At 41.6% G+C, this 23,738-nt stretch overlaps 1 protein-coding gene across 1 annotated transcript in view; it reads left to right on the top strand.

The window, feature by feature from the left end:
* Positions 1-2,652: 2,652 nt before the first annotated feature.
* The window catches only part of znf804a (zinc finger protein 804A), a 65,543-nt gene continuing 44,457 nt past the window's right edge, over positions 2,653-23,738 (top strand). Inside the window, exon 1 of the mRNA XM_064327301.1 lies at positions 2,653-3,331. Coding sequence (XP_064183371.1) covers positions 3,221-3,331 — 111 coding nt within the window. The 5' untranslated portion in view covers positions 2,653-3,220. The remainder of the gene's footprint in view (positions 3,332-23,738) is intronic.

Genomic DNA, 23,738 nt, shown 5'->3' with positions numbered 1-23,738 from the left:
AGAACTATGCATGCAGGTCTGCTTCATGACTGTGGTTTTGTGAACAAACAATGCATTGTTTAGCAACATGAACAGTTTTTACATACTTTATCACTGCATTGCTTGCTACCTGTTTGGTTCGTTATATCTCATCCTCTATAGCAATTATCTGAAGGTATTTCTAGGACTAAGGGCAGGTGTAGTCTGGTCTGCTCACCATGCACTAAGAAAGGTCCAAGGACAGAATCATTTGCACTGACACATTTTGAGCAAGTTTTTGCACCAATGTGACTGAATAAAACTGGTTTTAATTGCATATACATACGTCTGCAGTGCGTGGGTGTTTTTGCAGTAGAACGAGTCATTTCTACTGGCCTACGCACCTGCCTACACCGGATTTCATAAGGGGCAGTGAGTTTAGCCATTTGAAATATATTCTCAATATAATCAGTTATAGAATACAGTACAAGGACAAGCTTGGTACATTTATTTATTTAGACATTGCAACCCTTTCAGTATAATTCTTATTTCAACCAGGGACCAACTGATTTCTTTTAAAGTTTCTGATATTTCTACTATTGGATGATGTATTTGGTGCTGTTTTTCAGATCTGCAGCCATGACACCTCTGGTCTTCAGTCGCTCTTGGCTGGGAAGTTAATGTGCGGGGCTCTGGTGAATGCAAGGTTGACATTGCATGGGGAACAGTAATATATACATTTTAGTGTCATCTTTGTGCATTTTATTTTAGTGCAGTTAAAAATCTTATTTGCAATCTATAAGACATTAATACATTAAAAAGGTGCATCTTAATTGCCACCTTGTCACTGCTCCCACCCTGGCACAATACCGATGATCGAGGTAGTTCTCCCATTGCGTGTGCCCTGAGGTGACAGTGCTTGGTCTATTTGGTTATTCTTTTTTGGCTTCAAACCCTTTTTTTTATCTCTGCTTATATGTAGTGTTTAGCTGAGACAACATTTGTTGTCTCCATAGTTTCTGTTCAGGCATTTTGTTGACACCGCCATTTCTAAAAACAATTCTCTTTCTAGTATCCCCCTCTATCAGAGTAATATTAATTTTTGGCAGTGAAAAGTTATGTTTCTTAAATTTTCTTAGTTTTGCTGGCATAATTGCCCTTCAAGCTGGCTAAACCTGCCTCTCTGAAAAATGTATATAAGTAGAGAAGTGCCTAAGCTCAGGGCACACATGAATAAACACATGCTAGTTTTCGCTCATACCCTGTGTGTGCTCATTACCCTTACTCTCAATGACCTTTGTGTTTTATCTCCAGTATGAATGCATTTCTGATTACTCTGTGCCAATGTAGACTTAATGCAATAATATGGATTTTTATGTTTATAATGTAAACACTATTTAAAATTATGCCCCTAACAAAAAAAAAAAAAGAAAAAGACATTTAGCATGTGAAAGAGGGTAAAATTTTACACTAACTTATATACATTTATCAAACTATTAAAAAAAAATTCTGGGAAGGCTATCATGAGCTATTATCATGGATAGAAAGGCCACAATCTCACAGATAATCAAATCAAATAAACCACCTTGATGTGTGAAGTTCTAGGAGAGAGTTCTTCCAAAGTCCCATTGCAATCCTTCTTTTCAGTAGATGCGCAGTTACACAATCTTCCGTGGCGACTCCCATTCCCCTTTTAATAATACAGCTCATTTACAGTAGGACGCTGTTGCTAGTAAGCTGGGAGGATTCATGTTGTTTGATCTTCTGTTCTTTAACTTTTTTACATCTTGCTTGTTAGGTACCATTACAGTTCTGGTCTAAATAAGTCATTTTTTATTAACAATACTGGTTCTATGTAATAAATAGGGCCACAAGAAAAGAGAATATTTCTCTCTTGACTTTATCCTACTAGCCCTCCCCTGCAATTGATTTGAAAATTTTGTTGCTTGGTTACAAGGCAATATTGCTTCCTTTTTATCCTGGGGGGCTTGCTCTGCTGTCTCTACCCAGACCCAGCTAGTGCATTGAGGGTGTTGCCCTTAAGGTAACTCTGAACTACTCCAGACTGCTGCATTTTATGTTTTCCACTCTCCTTTCTAAGCATTGTGACTGACAGGTTCTTGACTGACAGGCCTCTTCTGAATGCAGGCCAGCTAAAAATCAAAGTTGCTGTTTTATCTAGCTTTTTGCGGCAAATTATTTGTGTAATGTTGCTTCTGAAATGTTTATGTTTACGGACATATGTTTTGCATAAATAATTAAGCTCTGTAATCAGCTTTTTAATCGGTGAATTGACAGAATTATTTATGTTGACGAGCCCAGCTTTTCATTTCGATTTTCTGGAGACAGAAGGTGAATGCGCGCACATGTGCACAAATGCACACGCTCGCCTCGTTCAGCACAGCTTGAGCGTTTTCAGCGCAGAACCCCTGCGACATGTCATCGCAATAAAAGATAAATGAGAGGGGGCGTGCAGTGTCTTCAGCAGAACACCCTCGATCCTGAGCTAGTAGCAGACTCTGTTTTACAGTACCTGCTCCTCGTGTGAGTCTGGAAGCAGCTCTACCACAGTGCCTTGAAGAGAGCCAATGGGAGGGGTGGGAGGGAGAGAGAAAGAGAGTAGACAGACAGAGAGAGAGAGAGGGAGAGAGAGAGAGGTGCTGCTGCCTCCTGGTTGGCTGAAGTGCAGGGGCTGACTCAGTGGATCTGGAGAGGCAGCGTGTGACAGATGCACTTCTCTCCCCAGCCCTCACCATCAGACCAGCGGCTCCCTGCCATTGGCTCCGTGCAGTGGACCGGCAACGCAGAGAGCGCTATAACAGCATGTCTGCCTCGGCGAGCGCCGCGTTCCCTTCTTCAGCCGAGGACGGCCGCGGAAAGAGCGGGAGCTCCCGCACTTCAGGCAGAGCGGAGTGAGCCGGCGGCAGAGCAGCACAGAGAGACCGCGCTGAGAACGCCTGAGAAGGGAACCGAGCGTCGCAGAGCCCCGAGCCCATCGCCACTCCGGCTTTCCCTGTGATGTTCCACGCTCTCTGAAGACACCCCCCTCTCCTCTCCTCCCCTCCCCACGCTGAAATGAGAGAAACTCCCCCACTGATTGAGCAAGAGGACTGACCCATGGCTTCGATCACAGAAAGGGGAGTGCACTTCTGTTGATAAGTGGAGTTGTGGACCTCCCCCTACCCTTCACTCGGGACAAAGTTCGCTCTCGCCCATCAGTCCGGACTGAGCGCACCTAGTGCCTGGAAGCAGCAGATCTCCCATGGCTTGTTACTACATCGTCATCAGCTCCACGCACCTCAGCAATGGCCACTTTCGGAACATCAAAGGAGTTTTCCGAGGCCCACTCTGCAAGAATGGAAACAAGAACTTGGTAACTACTCCCGCTTCCTCCTTAACATGCACTGTGTACAATCACTATGCCTGAACCTCCCATCTGCTCAGTCTCGAGGGAAAGGAAATAGAGACGAAGGGGACAAAACAGTCTCAGCACACGCATCCTAGAAAGTTCAGTGCGAAGGCATGTGGTAGTGCTAAACTTTCCCTGTGTGTGGGCAGGTGGTTTGAGTGTGAATGTATGCGTGTGCGTGTGGACAGGTGGGTGGGAGTGTGTTTGCATGCCTGTGTAGGTGGGTGTGTTGGTGAATGCATGTCTGTAGTGGTGTATGTGTGTGATTGCACAAATGCATGTGTGTATATGATATTAGGATGCCGTTTGCAGATTTTGTGGGTTGATTCATTTTAATATTCATCGTGACAATGTGTTGAGAGCATTACAGATGGAGAGAATAAGAAATGTTCTGACCAGTGACCGTGTCATAATGCTTGACAGATGGATGGGGATGACTTTAATCCCAATGCAGACAGTCATAAGTGATGTCCCGGGATTGAGCCCTAATAGTTCCCGTAGAGGTTTAGCCCCATGGTTGGGTTTAGCCCCACAGTAATCTCTCTGTTTCCCAACCAGCAACTCTCCCATTGTCCCTGAACACATAATGTATATTAGAACAATCTATATATATATATATATATATATTCAGAGTATATATATATATATATACACACAGTGTATATATACATATATGCTTGGTATAACAACAGGGAGTCTGTTGAAATAAAAGTGGTGCATTCCTCAACAGTAATTTAATGCTTTGCTCCTGAAGCATTGCTTTCACGTCTTTAAAGAGCGATTAAAATTCACGCCTTCACTAATTGCTTTTCTTTGCCCTGCACTGTATATCACCATGAGCAAGGGGCTTTACTGATGGTGGAGTCTCGCATTTAAAGAGAAATGATTCTCATTGGAAAATGATTCCAGATTCCAGATTCTGACAAAGAGGTGGTGTCAATGAGCACCAAGCCGCCCCTTTCCTGGTAAAGCAGTGAAACAGTGGGAGTGTTGGGTGGCACCGCGGTGGAGCAGCAACAGATTGTTTCTCGTCAACAGGAAGGAGAAGGGCTTCCAGTTCCCCCCAGGCTATTGAGCTCGGTGCAATTATCCAACTCAATCTAGCTCTCTCCCACAATGGCTTCACTACATTTCTCTATTGCCGGGGACCTCGTGTCATTTAATGTAGAATTATGGAGGCTGGGAGCTGAGAGGGGGGGTGTTCCCACCTGCCACCGCATGCTGCCACGGTAAATATACATCTCCGCTCCCGCCGACGTATATTGCGGCCGTAAATCTGGCGGCTCCGAAGCACGGCGAATTGGAGCACGTGCACCTCTGTGAGAGTTACGCTCATCTCTCGCTTTCACTTTTCTTAATGCACTGCCATCTGGCTCTATAGCACGGGGAGGCTCGTGGAGGAAGAAAATCATTATGCGGGGGAAGGTCTGTGCAGTGAGCGCTGTCTGTGAAGAGGCTCCGGTGCCCCGGCGTTCTGGTGAGGAGCGAGGCAGGTGGACTCTGTGCTCCGGTGGTCACCCCACGGTAGCCGACCCGTATTTGCGGTAATGGAGAGACACTCAGTGAAACCCATCCCCTGTAATTACAGCCCCTCTCTCCCCGCCTCGCGGAATCGCTGTGATGCAGCACGCTTGACAAGACAGAGCGGAGGCTGGAGAAACCTGTTGATATAAAAAAGGCACGCTTTCCTCCAGAACATTGTTTGGCGAAAGCTTGGGTTCGGTCGGGCGGGGGGGGGGGGGTTTAGAAAGCCCTCCAGCATGCCGGCAGTGACCGACAAAAGGCGCACATCAAAACGCAGCCTGTTGCTGCCCGTTTGCTCTCGGGGTGCAGAACCTGGGCTCGGTTGTACCGTATCGTCTGAATGTGAGGCTGCGGCTGTGCTGGGGACTTCAGTGCCGCCGACTGCGACAGGCTGACGGCTGAACCAAAAAGGGAACCTTGGTAGGCTTGCGGGGAGAGCTGAGCGCGCCCCTCCTCGGTGCAGCGCCTCACAAAAGGACTCAAACTGTTATCATTAGCGCAAGATTTAATTTCACGTTGCGCGGCTGCTGAGCGCGCTAGACCGAAATTAGACCCCCAACAGCTGTGGAACTGATGTTGCAGCAGCAGGAAGTGAAGAGACCCCCCATCACACACTTCTATTGAGTAGCTCTCCCCTCACTTCCACACAGAACTCACTACGTTCCTGCTTCATTCAACTGCCTTGATTTGAGCTCTTTTTTTTAATGAGGTTGGATAAGATGAGGAAATTATTTTAAATGGCCCATTAACAACACATATTCCACCCTTTCCCTTGTGTATCATTTGTTGTTAAATGAACCCAGGGGCTGTTATAGTTTGCCCGCTTTCTGCAAGCGGTAGTAGTAAAAAAAAATCAATAAATAAGCAAAAATAGAAGAGCAAGATGAGTCAAATTCATACTGGATTTCTGGAATTTTGACAGGAAATTGCGTTAGCACTGTTGGCCCTGTGACAGAACTCAATGGTTTCAAAGGAAAAAAATAAAAGTGCAGTAGGCCTACTTGTTCAGAGCGAGCCGCAAAAGAACATGCCGTTACAGTCGTCTCCAGCCTCCATCAGATTGCGAGTGAGTGATGGGGCGTGAGGGGTATTTTTCTCCTGAGCTGTCGTGAATATGCATATTGCCGGGGTTATCTCTGCAGCCTTTATCGATTTTCCTTCTGAGTCACGCTCAGGCTACACAGCTCCTGCCAAGTCCAACTTTATTCCCTTAGGGCGCAATGTGATCGGTGATTCGCCCGACACGCAGGTTGTCTTATTACAATTTCACTGCGCATTTCTCCACCCTGTTCCTGTCCCCGTAGTTCAACACCCAAAACAAAATGCTAAGATAAGGGTATGTGGTAAAAGTGTAGGGGGCTTGTCACAAACAAACACGTCTTGTGCCGTTTTTCTTTTGAGCGTGGAAATGAACATGAGCGTCATTAAAAGGTGGGCTGGGGGGGAAGATGCCTCTCAACCTCGGTAGCCCCGCTGTCTTGCCACGGTGTAGTCTGACATGGAGCGGTGGTGAAAAATTGCCCACCCTCTCCATCCTCTCTCCTTTGCTGACTTGTCAGGCCTGAAACATCTGCCACGGTAATTTGTAAATGTGGCAGCTTGCTTTCAAAAGCAGAATTATTCCTTCACGCAGTTCCTTATTTTTATTCCTGAAGGCTAGAGCTGAGCCCATATAGCTGTTGCGACGGCCACCACCCATATTGATATTGATATAAAAGCAGTGATTTATATTTGTCAGCGGTGTAAGCTGTCGGAGAGAATTAGTATTTAATTTTGCCTCCTTAAAAGAAAATTCTTGGCACGGGTGCAATAAAAATTTGAAAGATGGCTCTGAACAAGTCAAAGAAACTCTAGTAAGTAATATTTTCATTTTACCGCAGCTGTGATTGAACCTCAACATCGGCTCCCTGCATTTATCTGAGTATGGGAGAAGACACCAGGAAACAAAATTGGGTGTTCTTGGCTAAAGGGGTTAATTAAAAGGTAAACCCCTCCCCTCCTGTGGAGCAACTTGTGCAATTCTGTTCTCTGAGTCCCTCGACTTCACAGCTGCTTCTCAGAATTCACCCCTGAATGCGCTAATTGCAGGCGCCGTTGTTAAAGGAATGCTGAGTTTGAGGTGTGAACATGGCCCTATCACCATGCAAGTCTGTGAAAGCCCGCCTTCTGCTGCTCCCTTGAGGCTGAACAGACAGAGGCTCCGTAATCTCCGTAAGAGAAGACTACTAAGCTGTGTTCTGCTTTTGACAGAAACCAGTTCCCATGAGGTACGGGTGAATCCCGGCAAGTTCAGGACCTCTGTGATAAATTTGGTCCTAATTAATGACAAAATTAAGTGTCCCGATGCTTCCGAAATTAGCCTCTGTTGATTTGCTTTGCACTGTAATTACTGTGGAAGCCGTCTGTGTGTTCAGCATATAACCCAGGTGTAAATCAGAATCAACCTCTTGCATTTTTAAGCACACTGCTATTAATAAAATAATGAACTCTGCAGCAGTGTATCTCTTGCTGAGCTTGCAACTTTATTGATTGTGCCAACTCTGTCCTTCATCAGTCTGAAAAATGAATGGTAAAAGATCCTCTTAGAATGACTTGCTATAACTAGTCCAATGATTGGCGATCATCCAATGACATCAATACAACATTTTCATTCAAATTCACCATTATCTAGGACTACTCAAAATTTATAGTTAGGCCATTAGGCAGGTGGATTGACTTTTTATTCCTTATACTTATTTATCACGCATGACAACTCTCATGTGATAATCAATGTTTTCATTAATTTTTATTTGAGATCTGATGTACTTCACATTTTATGTATTAATAACTACAGCATATTCTTTGCACTTTTCTAAGCTTATGTAATGGTGAATTTTGATGAAAATGTTTTATTGATGTCATTGGCTGATCACCAATCATGGGACTAATTGTAAGAAGTCTTTATAAGAGGACCTTTTACCATTCATCTTTTACCATTCATTCTTTTACCAAGACTGATGCAGGACAAAGATGTCTGAAACATAAGTCATTACTTCCAATCAATGAAGTTGCAAGCTCAGCAAGAGATACAGTGTTCCTTGTTTTATTATTGTCTCTTGTGCATTGTCTACATAGTCAGGTGTGCAAACCTTTATTCAAGCACACGGTTATTAACATGTAAAAGAACAATCTCATAATTACATTTGCATTCAGAGTGCATAGCTTACTGTTCTCCCTCAGATACTTATGGCACAGTGTTGATTTACTTCCCTTTCTTAGCTGTAGATAAATGACTATTAGGTTGTCATGGTCCCAAAAGATGCATCATCCAGAAAGATGACTTTTACAAAGCAAACATGAATGTTTTAATGAGATCCAGATTATTTTTTTATTATTGGCTCCTTTAAACCAAGCATAACATTAATATAGGCAGCAATCCTAATGAGTTTAAAAAATATGAACATATTTATAAAATAGTTTATGTCTTTTTTTATTTCAAAGTTATAAACAATTTGGAGATCCAGGTAAGACTTCCATTCTCAATGTGTTTGCGCCTCAGTTGTTGTACTGTACTAGTATCACAGGCAATCTAATGATGCTGTAAAATCACTATCTTTAGGATCCTTCTGTAACAATTTACCAAACAAAAGCGGCTCAGGAGTCAATTCAAAACCTAATAAATGTGCAAATCTGTCTTCTGCCAGAGGTGAAGTGATTCGCACACTACATCCCTCCCCCCAAAAATTCCCTCCCCAAGATGAACAGAGTATTTATGAGACACAAAAGCACAGCATGGTTTTATTGTGGGGCTGTCGATGTGTCATAATTCCAAAATTACACAGTATCAGGGGATGCATTACCATTCAATAGCTCACACTCATATCTCACACTCAGCTTAAATTGCAAAATGAAATCTTTCACGCCGTACTGTACACAAGAGCACTGGTTGTACGGGCTATTGTTTAGTGGAAAAATACATTTTGAAATTGCTCCAAATGATGGTGGAACCTCACTGAATAGGTGTCATTTTTCCTTTTCCCTGTTAGGCTTCAGACCTTGTCTTAGGGATCTGACCTGAAATGCGAATGGAACACTTGCAGCTTTAAAGCTGTAAAACATGAACACAAAATTCCTTCTTTAGATTCCTCTTTATAAGATAACAGCACCTGCCCCATACACACATAACAACAACAAAAACAAAAAAAAACAATAATAACAATAATAACAACAATAATAATAATAATAATAATAATAATAATAATAAATAACCTTACATAATTGCATCTCAAAGTGCTTTACAAATTAAACAAATAGGAGACAATAAAACATAAACATATTTGCAAATACAAATAAATAAAACTGAATAAAATTAAATATATATTCAGTATATTATAAAACAGGTAAAAGCAGTGAAATGTAAAAACAAAGAAATGTAAAAACAAATATAAAAGTGCAATAATCTAAAGACCCTCTGAAAGAAGTAGGAAGTAGGCTTTCAGACGGTACTGTAGTAGGTGACTGATTTGTCTGGGTAGGGTATTCACTTGTGCAGAGTCACAGAAATGAAAAGAAGCTTCTCCACTTACATAGAACACTATCTTCAGAAGATCTGAGAGCACATTTGGGCTGATAAGCAATTAAAAGGACCAATATGTATCCGGGTGCTTTAAAATGATTTAAGAACTGAGTTGATGCTTTAAAAACTATTAAAACAAATTTACATTCAATTCTGAATCTCACTGGCAAAAAAAGGACAGGGGTCATGTGTGCTTTCTTCTTAATTCATGTCAGGATTCTTGCAGCAGCTCTATATTTATTTGGAAGACCAGAGTAAGGAGCATTTCAGTAGTCTAATCTAGTAGTAATAAAAGTGTGCATTAACCTTTCAGCATCTGCTTGCAAGAGGAAAGGCTCTACTTTGGTAATGTTTCTCAAATGGAAAAAGGCCACCTTGGTAACATTTCTTATTTAAGGCTGTGTGTGCGTGCGTGCGTGCGTGCGTGCATGCGTGCGTGTGTGAGCACACGTATGTGTGTGTGTGTCTGTGTGCATTTTTAAATGTGCAAACAGCTCATATCTTTTGAGGTTGACCTTTCTTTCTCTCCAGCAGTTGCTTACTTCTCCATGAGCTCTTTCACGACATGTCCTCTGACCCCTGGGGCCTAAACCTCCTTCAAGATTAATAATACAGGCAGACTAAAGTGGAGAGGTGACTGAAACTGTCATCATGTGAATATCAAGAATACTGAGAGAGGTGGTTGCTTCTATAATTGAACAAGTTAGTTTCTCTGTCATCTCATCCTTTTCTCGAAGCTGCTCGCCAAAAGTTTCTGGAAGCTTATTAATTCTCATGTTTCCTGAAAGTGAGATCTTATTGTACAGCTTAGAGTGGCTTTGCTGTTTTTATCCAACATTTGGTCTGACACAGTCTGATCCAATAAGACTTTTTGCTCTCAGAGGTTTAGGAGAAATGGACAAACTGGCAACAGAAAATATTTTTTTCTCTTACTCTACTATGTTGTGATCTTTGTTAATATTTTGTCACTCCAGCCACCTCTTTACCAGCACATTTATGAAAACTTGTACAATGTACTTAAGTGATGTGCTGTATAAATTCATTTTAATACGTTATTGAGCATTGTTGCACTATAATGTAAAGTGCTTCTAAAAATTGTGACCCCCAATAGTGCTTTTAACACTCCAGGTTATCCCAACTCCTGGTTGAATCAGCTATGTGCAGTCAGTGTTGGCAGGGTGAAAATAGCTCCAGTAAAACAGTTGCTTATTACAGTTACACTACAAATAAACCATTTTGAATCACTTTTTTAAAATCAGCTGTTGAAATAAGGAATCTGTCCTCATCCCTGTCACTCAAAGTAGCTTTATATCTGAGCAGGCAATTCTGACTACATTGAACAATTGTGTGATCACTGCAGAAGCAGAATACAGAGGGCTCTTCACACTGTCACATTGACAATCACACCATAGTACTGGCATAGAGATCATCGCTAAGGCTGCAATTAAAAATGGAGGTGCAACAGTATAATGTTTAGCCATCTATATGCTCAAATTTGTTCAGAGGCATTACATGGAAAGTGAGGGTTGATCTCAGAACAAGCCATTGATTGTTCATTAAATGCAAAAATGGACCCTTTCATTTTTTCAAAGAAATCAATTCCATTACAGGTTCAGAGAATGGATACATCATGGTGTCTTTATAATTACATTTATTGTGCATTTATATAAATTACATTTTTTAAGCACAAATCTAAATTTAAATTGCTTCAGAATTTCTACATTTCAGGGTACTTTGGAATTGATTGGTCATTTTGAATAGTTTTTTTTTTTTTTTTTTAAAGATTGTTACCTATAGTGCCTTATAGCAAATACAAACAAATGACAGACCAATGAATAATCACCACAATCTTCATCTGCATTCAAATAATAGTAAAGCAATGGATAACAAAGTTGTATTTTATTAGTTCTTTGGATCAACACACTATTTTCCCATGATAGTATTTATTTCCATCATTGATAACAGATGCTCTCGTTTAAACAGATTTACAAGCTAATTTTTAGTTAATGCTGTGCATTCATATTTCTCTTGAGAATCAGGTGATTATGTTCACAACCAGGTGAAATTTTGTGGGAAAGAATAATTAATATAGAGAACTCTATACATAAACAACCAAAGGTTATAGAAAATATTCAATGTCCAGAAAGAGAAACAGAACAGTCATAAAGCTGAATTTTTTTTCTGCAAATGAACATTTACATGCATGCATGATTTAAAAAAATCAATTTCAAGGATTTTCTAACTTCTGCTCAGTCTGCTAAGACTAGCATTTCTGTGCCATGTTACAGCTCAGTTTTTCTGAGTAATTCTCTCAGTGCAGTTTGCTGGATGCGTACTCCGACTCACTTGCCTGTTTTGAAAGCATTCTTACGCCTGGCATTTCTTGAAAATACTACAATAAAAACCTTTAAGAGGTGAAATACAAATGGCACGCCCTTAAGAAGAAACACAGATGATGTGCATCATGTTTCTTGTGAGCATTGCTCCGGATCCCGCGAACAGCTCCTTGGTGACATGTTCTGAAGGAGACCATACGGATACGTGTTGAGTGAGTAGGCGTTCGCATGCCTCCCACTGCCTTCAAACCAGAAGAATTTTAAAGAGGACAGTGACAGCTTTTTGACTGCTGTATGAATCAATTAATTCCAACAGACCTCTTTCCTACATGCACACAGCACAGACTGCCTGATGCCTGGCTTAATTATATGTGGTTGCCAAACACTTCGTTCTGTCTGAGGGCCACATTCGTCTCACCTTTCTTTTCATAGTAGAACACGTGACTGCAGGCACTCCTCCCTCTTTCATAAGGAAGCTTATGAAGGCTTCCTTGAAAGTTGTTAATATTTCAAGAATCCTCTGCTACAATTTTTTTTCTTCAGTTTGATCTGAACATCTTCTACCATCCAAATGGGCTCAGTAACACGCAATGTTAACTGTTGACTGTTTTTTTCTCTAGAATAACTACCTGGCTTATTCTCCACAGTTAATTGTACACATATCTTACATTCATTATTGAACACATGTATTGGAAATATTTCAGGTTTGGTGCTGGAGGTCTATTGGGGTTCAAATATTACTTAATAGCTGTCAGAGAGCTACTCTTAAACCGCAATGTTCTGTTTTCAATGCATTATGGTGCACGAGGACAAAGAACTAATTTCAAGCTGTACTCTGAAGCTATGTCCTTATTTCTGGTTTCATGATTTGACCATGTTAGTTTTGAATGTGTGTTCTTGTATGTGTGTATACTGTAGGTGTATATCACCATTTGCCTGCATGCATGACATATATATTATATATTCCTATACATTTGTGTGCACATATAATTAGATTTTTGCGTATTTGTGCTGATGTGTACAGTATGTGTACATAGGATTTGTGCACATGTATATATGTATTGTGCATGTGTGTGCTTAGGTGTTGTGCATGCATATTTTTAGGCATGTGTGCATGCACACTTGTGTGACAGACTCATTGTACAGCCAGTTTTGAGTTTGCTGGTTAAAGCTGAGTTCATCGGGTGCCCTTTCAGTGGCTTGAAAGTCCTGGTACAGTAAGTGGATGATGACAGATTGAGATCTGTGAATGCAAGAGAATGGGGCCAGCAGTAGATTTGCCTGCCGCTTCACTGCCATGACCGGAAAAGAGGCGTACCGCCCTTCCTGACATTTAGGACAGGCATATTTAAGGCACTTCTTTCCCCCAAAGTCACCTCTGTCTGCCTTTATATTTCAAAGGTGTTATTTTTAAAGAATGTGTCAGCTTAGGGCCAGGATGTGAGACGACACCAGCTCCGGGTTTTATCATTAAAGTGGGTTCCATAATCCTTTGTTCGGGGAGCAGCTGTATTGAGTTCCTGTTGATTGATTTTCTTTATTTACTGAGAATGATATTGAACAAAGCGTGGAGGATCCTTAGAGGTTGTTTTGCCCTTGGGTTTGAACTGTGTAGAAATCACTGGGGAAAATTTTCCAATGTCTCAAGATACAAGAGAGCACAATTTTTCTGAGAGACAGTTGACCTACACAAACAAAGCTAACGCGTGAAACACGTAGCAGCGGAGTCCGCTGGCCTAGGCAACAGCCTTAGTTTGAGGGCTCATCATAGCCCCCCTACACGTGTGCTTCTGTGATCCTGTAGAAAGTTGATTTTGTCATGCGGCAGTGGGAAAGCGAGAGACATAAAGTGCAGGAGTTGTCTCTTGACCCTCAAATCCATAGCTTGTCGCATTTTTTGCAAACATTAAAATCCTGTGGTGTTTACCTCCCCACATTACTGGAAGTGACTGTGATTGGACCAATTTCATGCTGTGGTGGTTCAGTGCCTCTGAGCCAGAGTCCTTTCATAATCTGGGGGGAAGCTAATGCATTGAAAGAGAGAGAAAAAAAACCTGAGAAAATACAAAAATAACCGTCAACTCAAATAGACATAGCGGGAATATCACAGCGTTCACATAGGCTGCAGCATTGTGGGTTTTTATAGAGAAGCAGCTGTGAAACTTTATTGCCCTACAGCATGCATTGTTTAGCTGGCATGTGCAACACAATGGGGAGTGGAAGAAACAGAGCAGGAGTCTTTGTGTGCTTAAGCTTGTATGTGTGCGCCTTCTGTGCAAAAGTGTGCATGGTCTTCTGTGGGTGGCTTTCCTTTTCTTGTGTCCTGTTCCTGCACATTTCTACCCGTACATCACCCCAAAAAGTCACACTCACCATCTACTTGCCAGTTAGTGCCTGCAGATTAAGAATGTCGGCTTGTTTCCAGAGTTTGGGAGCCCTTCTGATTAAGTGAAAGCATTTTCCCCCGTATCTCGCTCCTACTATGGGCCCAGGCTGTATCCTCCTCGTGCACCTTTCGGTAACCCTCCTAATCTCCTCCCCATGATCCGATTACCACAGCTGATGTTCCTCTTTTATTATTTTGTTTATTTTTTAAGCCTCTCTGCGGTTGCGGACAGTGGGTGGGGGTTGGGGGGGGGGGGTTGCAAACAGGCGTGCCAACAGCAATAAATCCATTCCGGTCGGATTTGGGATCTGAGCGGTAAATCGGCAGACTCAGTAAATCACAGTACAGCTGCCCAGCTTTTCTGATGAGAAAATGTAAATAAATCATACGCATCTACAAATTGTACCTAAAGGCAGTCATATTTTCTAAATTGTTCACAGGTTTTTATTATCACAGTGGAGTAAACAGACTATAATCGAAGCACCACCTCTGACTTAATTAAGAAAGGGTGCTTCTTTCTACACATCCCCATTTATTTTAACACAAACAGCCCCGGATAACATGAGCATCAAAGGAGCTAAACCTGCTGGTGATTTGTAAGGCTAGCCCCACGGTGCCTTCATTAGAATGCTCACATTGATAAAACATTGATTTTTCTCGCCCTCAGCCGAGCAGATTCCAGGAATTTATCTTTCTCTCGCCTCTCATTTAATCTCTATTTGAAACAACAGCAGCAGTAATAGCTGTAGAAAGATCTTCAGAAATATGCATGGTCAGCTCGGCAGGTCTGTGGTGCTTGTGTAAATTGAAGTACTCTCGTGCTCGAGAGAACCTGCTTATTACAGGTTCTTTCTATCTGAAAGTGTGTGTGTGTGCGTGTGTGTGTGTGTGTGTGTGTGCATGAGCATAATTGCGTTTGTATGTGCATGCATGTGTTTGTGCCCATGTCCAATTCAACACTTGTGTGTAATGCGTATCTAGCTCTGTTTGTATTCATGTTTGCGTGTGTATGTGCCTGTTTTCGGGTACTGTATGTGTGTTTTTAGGGTGTGTCTCCATGTTCATGCTTGTATGGAATTGTGATGCTTCACCATTTTATATTTGTAATCAAACAATTCACATGCGGTTACGGTGCACAATTCCCAGGTTTTATTTAAGGGTATTTTTATTCTCTTTAATTTCACCATTGAGAAATTACAGAACTTCTCATTCATAGTCACCCGATTTCAGGCCACCGTAACGTTTGGAACATATTCATGTTATGTAAATAAAAGTAGCCATGCTCAGTACTTTGTTGCATATCCTTTGCATGCAATGACTGCTTGAAGTCTGTGACTCATAGACATCACCAGGTGCCAAGTATCGTCCCTTGTATGTTCTACCAGGTCAACACTGCAGCCATCTTTAACTTCCGCTTGTTTCTGGGGCTAGCTGCCTCAAGCTTCTTTTCAGCATATTAAACACATATTCAATTTGATTCAGATCAGGTGAATGACTTGGCCAGTCAAGAATTTAGCAGTTTTTGGCTTTGAAAAACTCTTTGCTTTGTTGCTTTAACAGTATGTTTTGGATCATTGTCTTTCTGTAGGCTGAAGTGTTGTTCAATGAGTTTGGAGGCATTTGCTTGAACTTGAGCTGATAAGATGCTTCTGCACACTTCAGAATTCATTCTGCTGCCATCGGCGGTTACATCATCAATGAAGAGCCAAAAACCGTGGCAGCCATACTGTACATGCCCAACCATAACACCCCGACTACCATGTTTCACAGATGAGGGGGGTGCTTTGAATCTTGGGAAGTTCCATTGGCCTTCACGCATTGCTCTTGCCATCACTCTGATGCAAGTGAATCCTGGTGTTATCTGTCCACAAGACATTTATCCAGAACTCTGCGGGCTCTTTTAGGTACTACTTAGGAAACAGTTAATAAGAGGTTTGCATTTTGCTGTGTAGCCTCTGTAGTTCTGTTCATGAAGTCTTCTGCTGACAGTACTCACTAAAACATTCACGCCTGCCTCCTGAAGAAGGTTTCTGATTTGTTGGACAGGTGTTTGGGGGTTTTCACCAACTGCAGAGATCGTCCGTACCCTACCAGGCCCTTTGCAATTACTGAGCTCACCAGAGTTCTCTTTCTTCCAAATGCCATTCCAAATAGATACCAAACCGTATGCTGAACAAAATAAACTATGTCTATGACTGTTTTTTATTTAATTTCTCAGCCTCATATTGGCTTTCTTGACTTTCACTGGCACAACTCTGGTCCTCATATTGACAAATGCCAATAGCAGACTCCAAAGGCAATCAAAAGCCTATAAGTCTAGCTACTAAAAGCTCTCTTATACCTGCACTATGGAAGCAATTGAACACACCTAAATAATCAGAAAAACATTTGAAGCCAACATTATAGTGCTTTGAAATGGGGGGGGACTAGTATAAGAACAGCTCTAATTTCTACATGGTAAAAGCTGAGCATCCATACTTTAGCCACATGTGGATTGTTTGATTACAAATCAAAAATTGTGGAGTACAAATACAAATCAAGAAACATATGTCTTTGTCCCAAATATTATGGAGCTCACTACATTGCTTATACATTTGTGTGTAACTGCGTGTATATTTGCGTGCTTGTGTACATGTGCCTGTCATACACTTGCCTGGCATGTTATTCCACATTGCCTCATACATGCTCTCTATTACTGCTTTGCCACTTTATGACTCATTTGATCAGGTGATTTGTTGAGTTTATTTTCATGGCATATACTGTACTCCATTGAACTTAAAACGCAGTGCTGGTGCGTTGCAGAGCATTATTGTTATCTGTGCCTAAATTGTTTTATGTTCAATGTTGACATTATTGATGATCATATGTTCGCTCATACTTTATTTTTATGATAATGAACACTTCATGTGAGCAATTAGAATGTATTGGTGCTGGAGTGCCCTTGCTGCATCTGCTTGTTTAGTTGGGAGTAGCTCTGCACACACAGTGCCTGGAGCCTTGCTGCTGCTGTTTGATGGAACTGGGGCAGTACATGGCAGGAAGTGTCAGATGGGTCAGGCCCAGGGGAGGGACGGGGCTCAGACCCGAGCTCAGGCAGAGTTTCGCTGCGGGATGTGGCTGGAGCACAGGCAGCCCAGGCAGTATTTAAGAGAGTAATCCGCATGTGGCTGCAGCAAACCTGACGCTCAGTAGTAGCTTATGGAGCCTAGTCAGACGCCTATATATATATATATATATATATATATATATATATATATATATATATATGTACAGGTGGGTGACAGATAAAAGGAAAAACCTGAATAAATGAGTGGAGAAATATAACAAATGCAACTGCATGATACAATTAAGCAACTGACATCCTAACATGATCTGTGGCATGTATAAAAATGGTGAGCAGGCCCAGTTGACCTTGATTCTGGATCAAGGGGAAAAGATCAAAGTGATTTTGAAAGAGGGATCATTATTGGGGCACGGATGACAGGAGCTTCAGTCACAAAGACTGCTAAACTGGTCGAAAGCGCATACTTAATGACCATGATGCTCGTGCATTAGTGCGATATGTAAAGAAAAACAGAAAAGCAACTCTTCCTCAGGTGACTGAGAATGTCAATTCAGGACGTGATCAGACGACAGTATGTAGTTGTCAATGGACGGTTCTTGCTGACACAGAGGGATAATAATATCATATAGTAGGGTTGCAGTGCATAACACCCTCAATACAAAGACGAATGCACATTTGATATTATTGTATTCAGTGGTGCAGAAACCGTAGGCACTGGTCTATATTATAGTATTCACTGGCGCTGAAACCATAGGCACTGGTTTACAGAGATGTGGAAAAAAGTGATATGGTCAGATGAGTGATCCTTCACCATATTCTCGACAACTATACAGGCCTGAATACTGTGAGGGGTTCCAGTGGTTCTGTTATACTGTGGGGGGCATTTTCCTGGCATGGTTTGGATCCACTTGTCTCCTTAGAGGGAAGGGTCATTGCAAATCAATGCAAAGGTATTTTGAGTGATCACTTTGATTCATCCTTTGATGAAACATTTCTATCCTGATGGGAATGGTCCCTTCCAGGATGACAATGCCCCCATCCACAGGGCATGAGGAATCACTGAATGGTTTGATGAGTATGAAAATGCTGTGAATCATATGCTATGGTCTTCACAGTCACCAGATCTCAACCCAATTGGGAGATATTGTCAATAATATTAGTTTAATCAAATATCAATGACCTGTTGGTCAAAATTCTGGCAGTGGTTGACTTATGATAATCATCTGATTTAAAATGAGGATTTTTATATACAATTACTGTCCTCTTTCAATGACTGTCTCCTACTACTCTCACTCTCTTCTCAAACCTTTACTCCTGTCTCCTCTCACACTCAATTCTGTCTCCTCCCACTCACCACTGTCTCCTCTCACTCAGCTATACATCCTCCCTCTCTCACCTATTTTCTTTCTTTGCCAACCACTCTTTTTGAGTGTCATCAGGACACTCAACTACTTAATCAAATTCATTAGCTACTCCACCTTAAGTACTGGGAAGCTAATTAAGTTGTTGAACTGTATGTCAAATTAAGTATGTTATGGTATTTTTCTGGAGGTACTGGAGAGGGTACTTTTTGTAAGGCCAGCCAGCATTTTCTCAGTGACTTCTCTCCATGGACTAAATGAAAACCCTCTTTAACTTTTCTTATCACAGTCCTCAGCATGTAAGCTAAATTATTTAAAGAATTATGGTCAGTCTGAACAGAATGAAAGCAGATGAAAAAAAAACATTTATATTATAATTAAACAAAATGATCTATAGCACTGAGAAGATTAGTTCAGGATTAGACCAATTTATTTATAGGATTTTCTGTGATCCTGTAGGATGAGTATGTAGGGCTGTGATAGCATCTCTGCTTTCCTGTCTTCCTGAGTTTTTTCCTTATCATTTGCAGTTGCCAGTAATGAGTCAGTGCTTTGGGTGCTTAATAATTAATGTGCGGTCAGTGTGTTCCTGTAGCACTGACGGCAGAGAGTCAAAGGTGGTTTGATTTGCTGCTTAGGATCATCTCAATTGGTGCTGGAGATCAGCAATCACAGAGCAGCTCTGACATACGCAAAGCAGAGTAAATGTCAGAATGGTTTTTTTTTTTTTTTTTGTGGAGTGTCTGGCCTGTAGCCAAATGGGCCTTGGTATTATATGGGAATGTATGTGGTGTAGTATATTGTGGAGCCTGCAATAATGCAGTACATCTTTGAGGGATGGTAACAATGAACAGCAACAACAAAGCTATCAAACCTGCAGCCAACATAAACTTGCAGATAAAGAAAGAGCTCAGGCATTAAAAGAACCAATTTGAACATGTCCCGGTAGGTTTTAATGCACCACAGTTTTGAATGTCAGACTGCAGCTGTCCTTTATTCACAGGCAATAAGGTCGACAATGCAAAATAAATCTTGGCAACATCACAATCTGAACAGGTTATTCTAGGGATAAAGCAAACTCATGAACCACATTTTGGCAAATGCATTCATATTTGTGTTTGCACAAACCAGTTTCAAATCATTTTAAAAATAGAAAGCATACATTCAGCTGGAATGAGAATGCAACATAGCTTTGACCACGAGGTAACCTTTGTCGTCTTCTTTCTTTCAGCCACACAGGGCAAATCTTCATTTATCAAAAAGGAATATGTGACATCCTGTACTGCCAGGGTCGCCACCCGGGATTTTGGGCCCCATGAAAGGTTCTCACATTGGGCCCCAGCTCCCCAGAAAAGCCTCTGTCAGACAGGGCCCTTGTAATCATCTTAATTCTCCACCCTTCCCCTTACGGCACCCCTGCGTACAGTTATCTTGCATGTGAACAGACAAGCCTGTTATCGCGTATATCCATCTTTGAATTTATTTTAAAATTGTTTAATGCAGAACACAATAAAAACTAGGTATTATAATTTTCGGTCCTCAGTGTCATTCTTTAAATACTGCAGTCTCTTTCTGAACGAAAGTCAAGTATACACATGTCAAAGATCAGATCCTCAGAGGACCAGTAGCCAATGAGGATTAAACTCATCGCATATTTTCTCACTGGTGTTGCGCCCTTTTCAAAGCTTCTCGACCTCTCCAAAATTGCTGGGTCCAACCCTCCTTTTTTCCGCCCACCCCCTGTTCGTCTGAACTGGGGGGTTTGCCCTGCAGCTCATCAGACAGCATTTCGCTCAGCGGAGTTAATTAATACAGGATGCTTCTGTACCTGACAGCACAATACATTATTGATAAAAGTGGTTATTACTGTTGATTTTGGGTCTAGTGACATTTACAACCATGGCTGTTCGTTTTTCTCTCTGCTGCCATCAGTGACATTTGGTGCTCAGTTTAGAGGAAGAAGCACTTAGCTGATTGCTGATTAAAGGACTATTTACTACAAGCTGGTCTGGCCTCACAGTTCTCTGAAAAAAAGAAAAGCACTGTAAAGCAAATTGCCCCAGGAGGGCCCAATACATGCACAAACACACAATAACCAGGTCCAGTTACTCAGTACAACCAGAGAGTATAGACTTTACAGACACGCCATGGAAATGGTCAATTGCCAGGGCAACACAGACACAGTGATTCAGGCATCTGTTTGTTGCATTATAACTCAGTGAGGAATATTCATGATATTCAGTTCCTTTCATAACAATAAAACCTACTCACTGTTTACAGATACATAAAGAGGGAGCTTGGCCATTTTTAATACCTGACACATTCCTTCTTTCAGCGTCAGCCGAAGGCTGGATATCGCCAAAAGGAAATAGGCTTTGCAGGAAACAGCCTAGAGCCCAAAACCTATCAATTCAGATGCTCTGGCCTGTTTGTGGTGCTATATCTAAGTAATGTGTATTATGTCGTTCCCCTTATGTGAGAAGAGAAAGCAATCCTCTTCTGGTTGATAGATTTTCAGAGGACAATGCTATCTCTCTCCTTCTTTCCACTGGGATAGAGCAAAGCCATAATTTACTGTTTAAATATAACCCATAGTGGTAACACAAGTGCAAAGACATCCTTGGGATTTAAGGAGTGGGGCTCTTGTCTTTTTTGACCCACTGGAAGTGACAGCATTCTGTTAAAAGACAAATGACTGTGGAAGAGGAAGGAGGGTACAATGAGTATTGATTTCTTTTTGTGATGGGAATTCGTTTTGCCAGACTGGTAACAGGGCGAGTATTGTCTCCAACGACTCGGCTTTCCATTAAGAATCACCTTGTCTGCCCTTTGGCTCGTCCGTCATACTTTTAGCGCCTCCCGGTGGATCGGTTGCGACCGGCCATTACTTCCCATCTTAACAGATTCAGAATGGCGCCGTTCTGTGAGGGGATGTCTTTCTGCTCAGACCCATCTGGTTGCCATGCCGGCGGGCCACACCATTCTGCTGTTTTACAGCCGTGTTTCATAGGAAAGTTCGCATATAAAAAAGATGACTCATTTTTTTCCTCTCGCTATGTGTTTTTTTCTGCAGAGCAATTTAATGGGAAAGAGAAAGACAGTAAGAGTCTCTGGGCATCAGTGTTCAAACAGCTCACAAAGGGTGGGAAAGGTTTAAGAAGACGAGGCAGACATATCCGCATCCCAGCCCTGCTTCATCAAGAATCAAAAGGAGCTTAGCCACACAACCATACCCACTCCCCACCCCCATAGTGAGATGACAAGAACCCTTTATATTGGAGCAATGAGCATTTTGTTCAAAGAGTTATTAAATCGGGCCTTGCGGATCTGTCACTTCTCAAGGCCAGCTACCTCTTTGCAAGCGTTATTTATATTTGAACTAAGGTCATTGAGCAGATTACATACATCCAGTAGAAACCACTTCAGATCACTCGAATATCTGCTGCACCCGCAGTATTATTTTGGCAGTCAGGTGAAGTGCATTCATTTTTTTGAAATTCAGACTTCTGGCTTGGCTATGGTGATCTCAGAGCATAGCATGTTAAAGTGCCTCGATCACACAGGCAGGGCTTTAGGGAACAGATCAGTCTCCATTATAGACTGGCAGCCTAAGGATGATGAAGCTTCTCTAATCAAACATCCACAGTCAGAAACAAGTATTCTCCACATATAGAAATGTTTGCCTGTATGGGATAATGCTTTCTGAGCTGCAATACCAATTTGAAGCCTTTCCTGAAATTAATGTGGACAGTGCATAGGACCACAGTGATAATTCCACGCATTGCTGTGACCGCTGTGTGAAAGCATATTGTTGGGGGAAACTGAGGTTACGGGCTGGGCACTGCAGTCACATGACTCTAATCTCATTGCAAGCATTTGAAACTAAATTTCAACAAGGGTACAAGAGCACAACAGAATACAAGAGAACCACAACAACTCTGGTCTGCTGTAAACAGTAAATGCAACCACAGGACCACCAGGAATACCTTGAAAATATTTTAAGCATTTTGCCAAGATGGGCAAACAATAATTAATGCTACTGTAAAAGGGCATCTACAAACAAATGAATGATTTTATATGTGTTCCCATTGTATGGTCTTATTTTTTAATTAAAATTATTGTTTCAATTTCTCTTTCTCCCCAATAAGAAATTGGCGATTTTGTATTTTGACTCACCACTGTGCTGCCCACACCAGCACATATGGTACTGTATTCTAACTTCCACACACAAGCAGGGCCTTTTTGACTGCCAGTGTAGTTCACAGTTATCAGTTATCAGTTATTCAGTCAATCAACACTGCCGCAGTACATTTTTACAAGTGCATTTTCACAAAGAGCTGGACTGAATACATTTGAAAACCTTAAAAACCAGAGACATCTGGTGGTGACTGTAGGAAAACATGGTAAAGAGACACATGCAATACAGTGTAACAGAAAATTAAAATTGTGATGGAAACAAAACATAAGTAATGAACAAAAATTGACTGCACCAAAGTCACTGAACACTGTGTCAGGGCAACACCTCTAGCCTGTGTAGCTTGTGTTCACCTTGGCATAGTCTACAAGCACATGGAACTCTGCTGAAGCAATATTACACCACACTTCCACAAGAAAGTCAGCTTACACTTAGTTGATGGCGGGGGCTGTCACAAGCAATGTTCCAGAATGTTCCATAAATGCCAGGTCTGGTGATGACAGAACTATAATATGACCATCGTCATGCTCCTCAAACAACTGGACTGTGTAGATGGGACTATTTTCTTGAAAAAAATTGAACAACAGCCTTCTCTGCCTGAAAGAAATAAGGGGTGAAAAGAATGTATCCAGCCATCTCAGTCATCCTGACAGTGCTCTTCGTGACTATGTTCTGTTCCCTGTTTTTGTCTCTATAGATGGAGTAAGGTAGACCATTACCATGTTTCTGGCTTCAAACATCCTCCATAATCTCCAAACCACTTTTAACTTTGTGCCTACCATTGCTACAATTGATTTTAATTTCTTTCTTTGACTGCTATCTTTTCTCCAGTGTAGTGCTTCTATGGTATTCCCAGCTGGTTTGAACCAGAGCACAGAGCGTTCTTCACAAAAACATAAGCATATTTTTAGTTACTCAGCCCTAAAGCATTTATGTTTTTTTTCCCCTAC

Source organism: Anguilla rostrata, chromosome 3 (assembly GCF_018555375.3).
Source record: "Anguilla rostrata isolate EN2019 chromosome 3, ASM1855537v3, whole genome shotgun sequence".
Taxonomy (NCBI): domain Eukaryota; kingdom Metazoa; phylum Chordata; class Actinopteri; order Anguilliformes; family Anguillidae; genus Anguilla; species Anguilla rostrata.
This window is presented reverse-complemented; position numbering and strand designations above follow the sequence as displayed.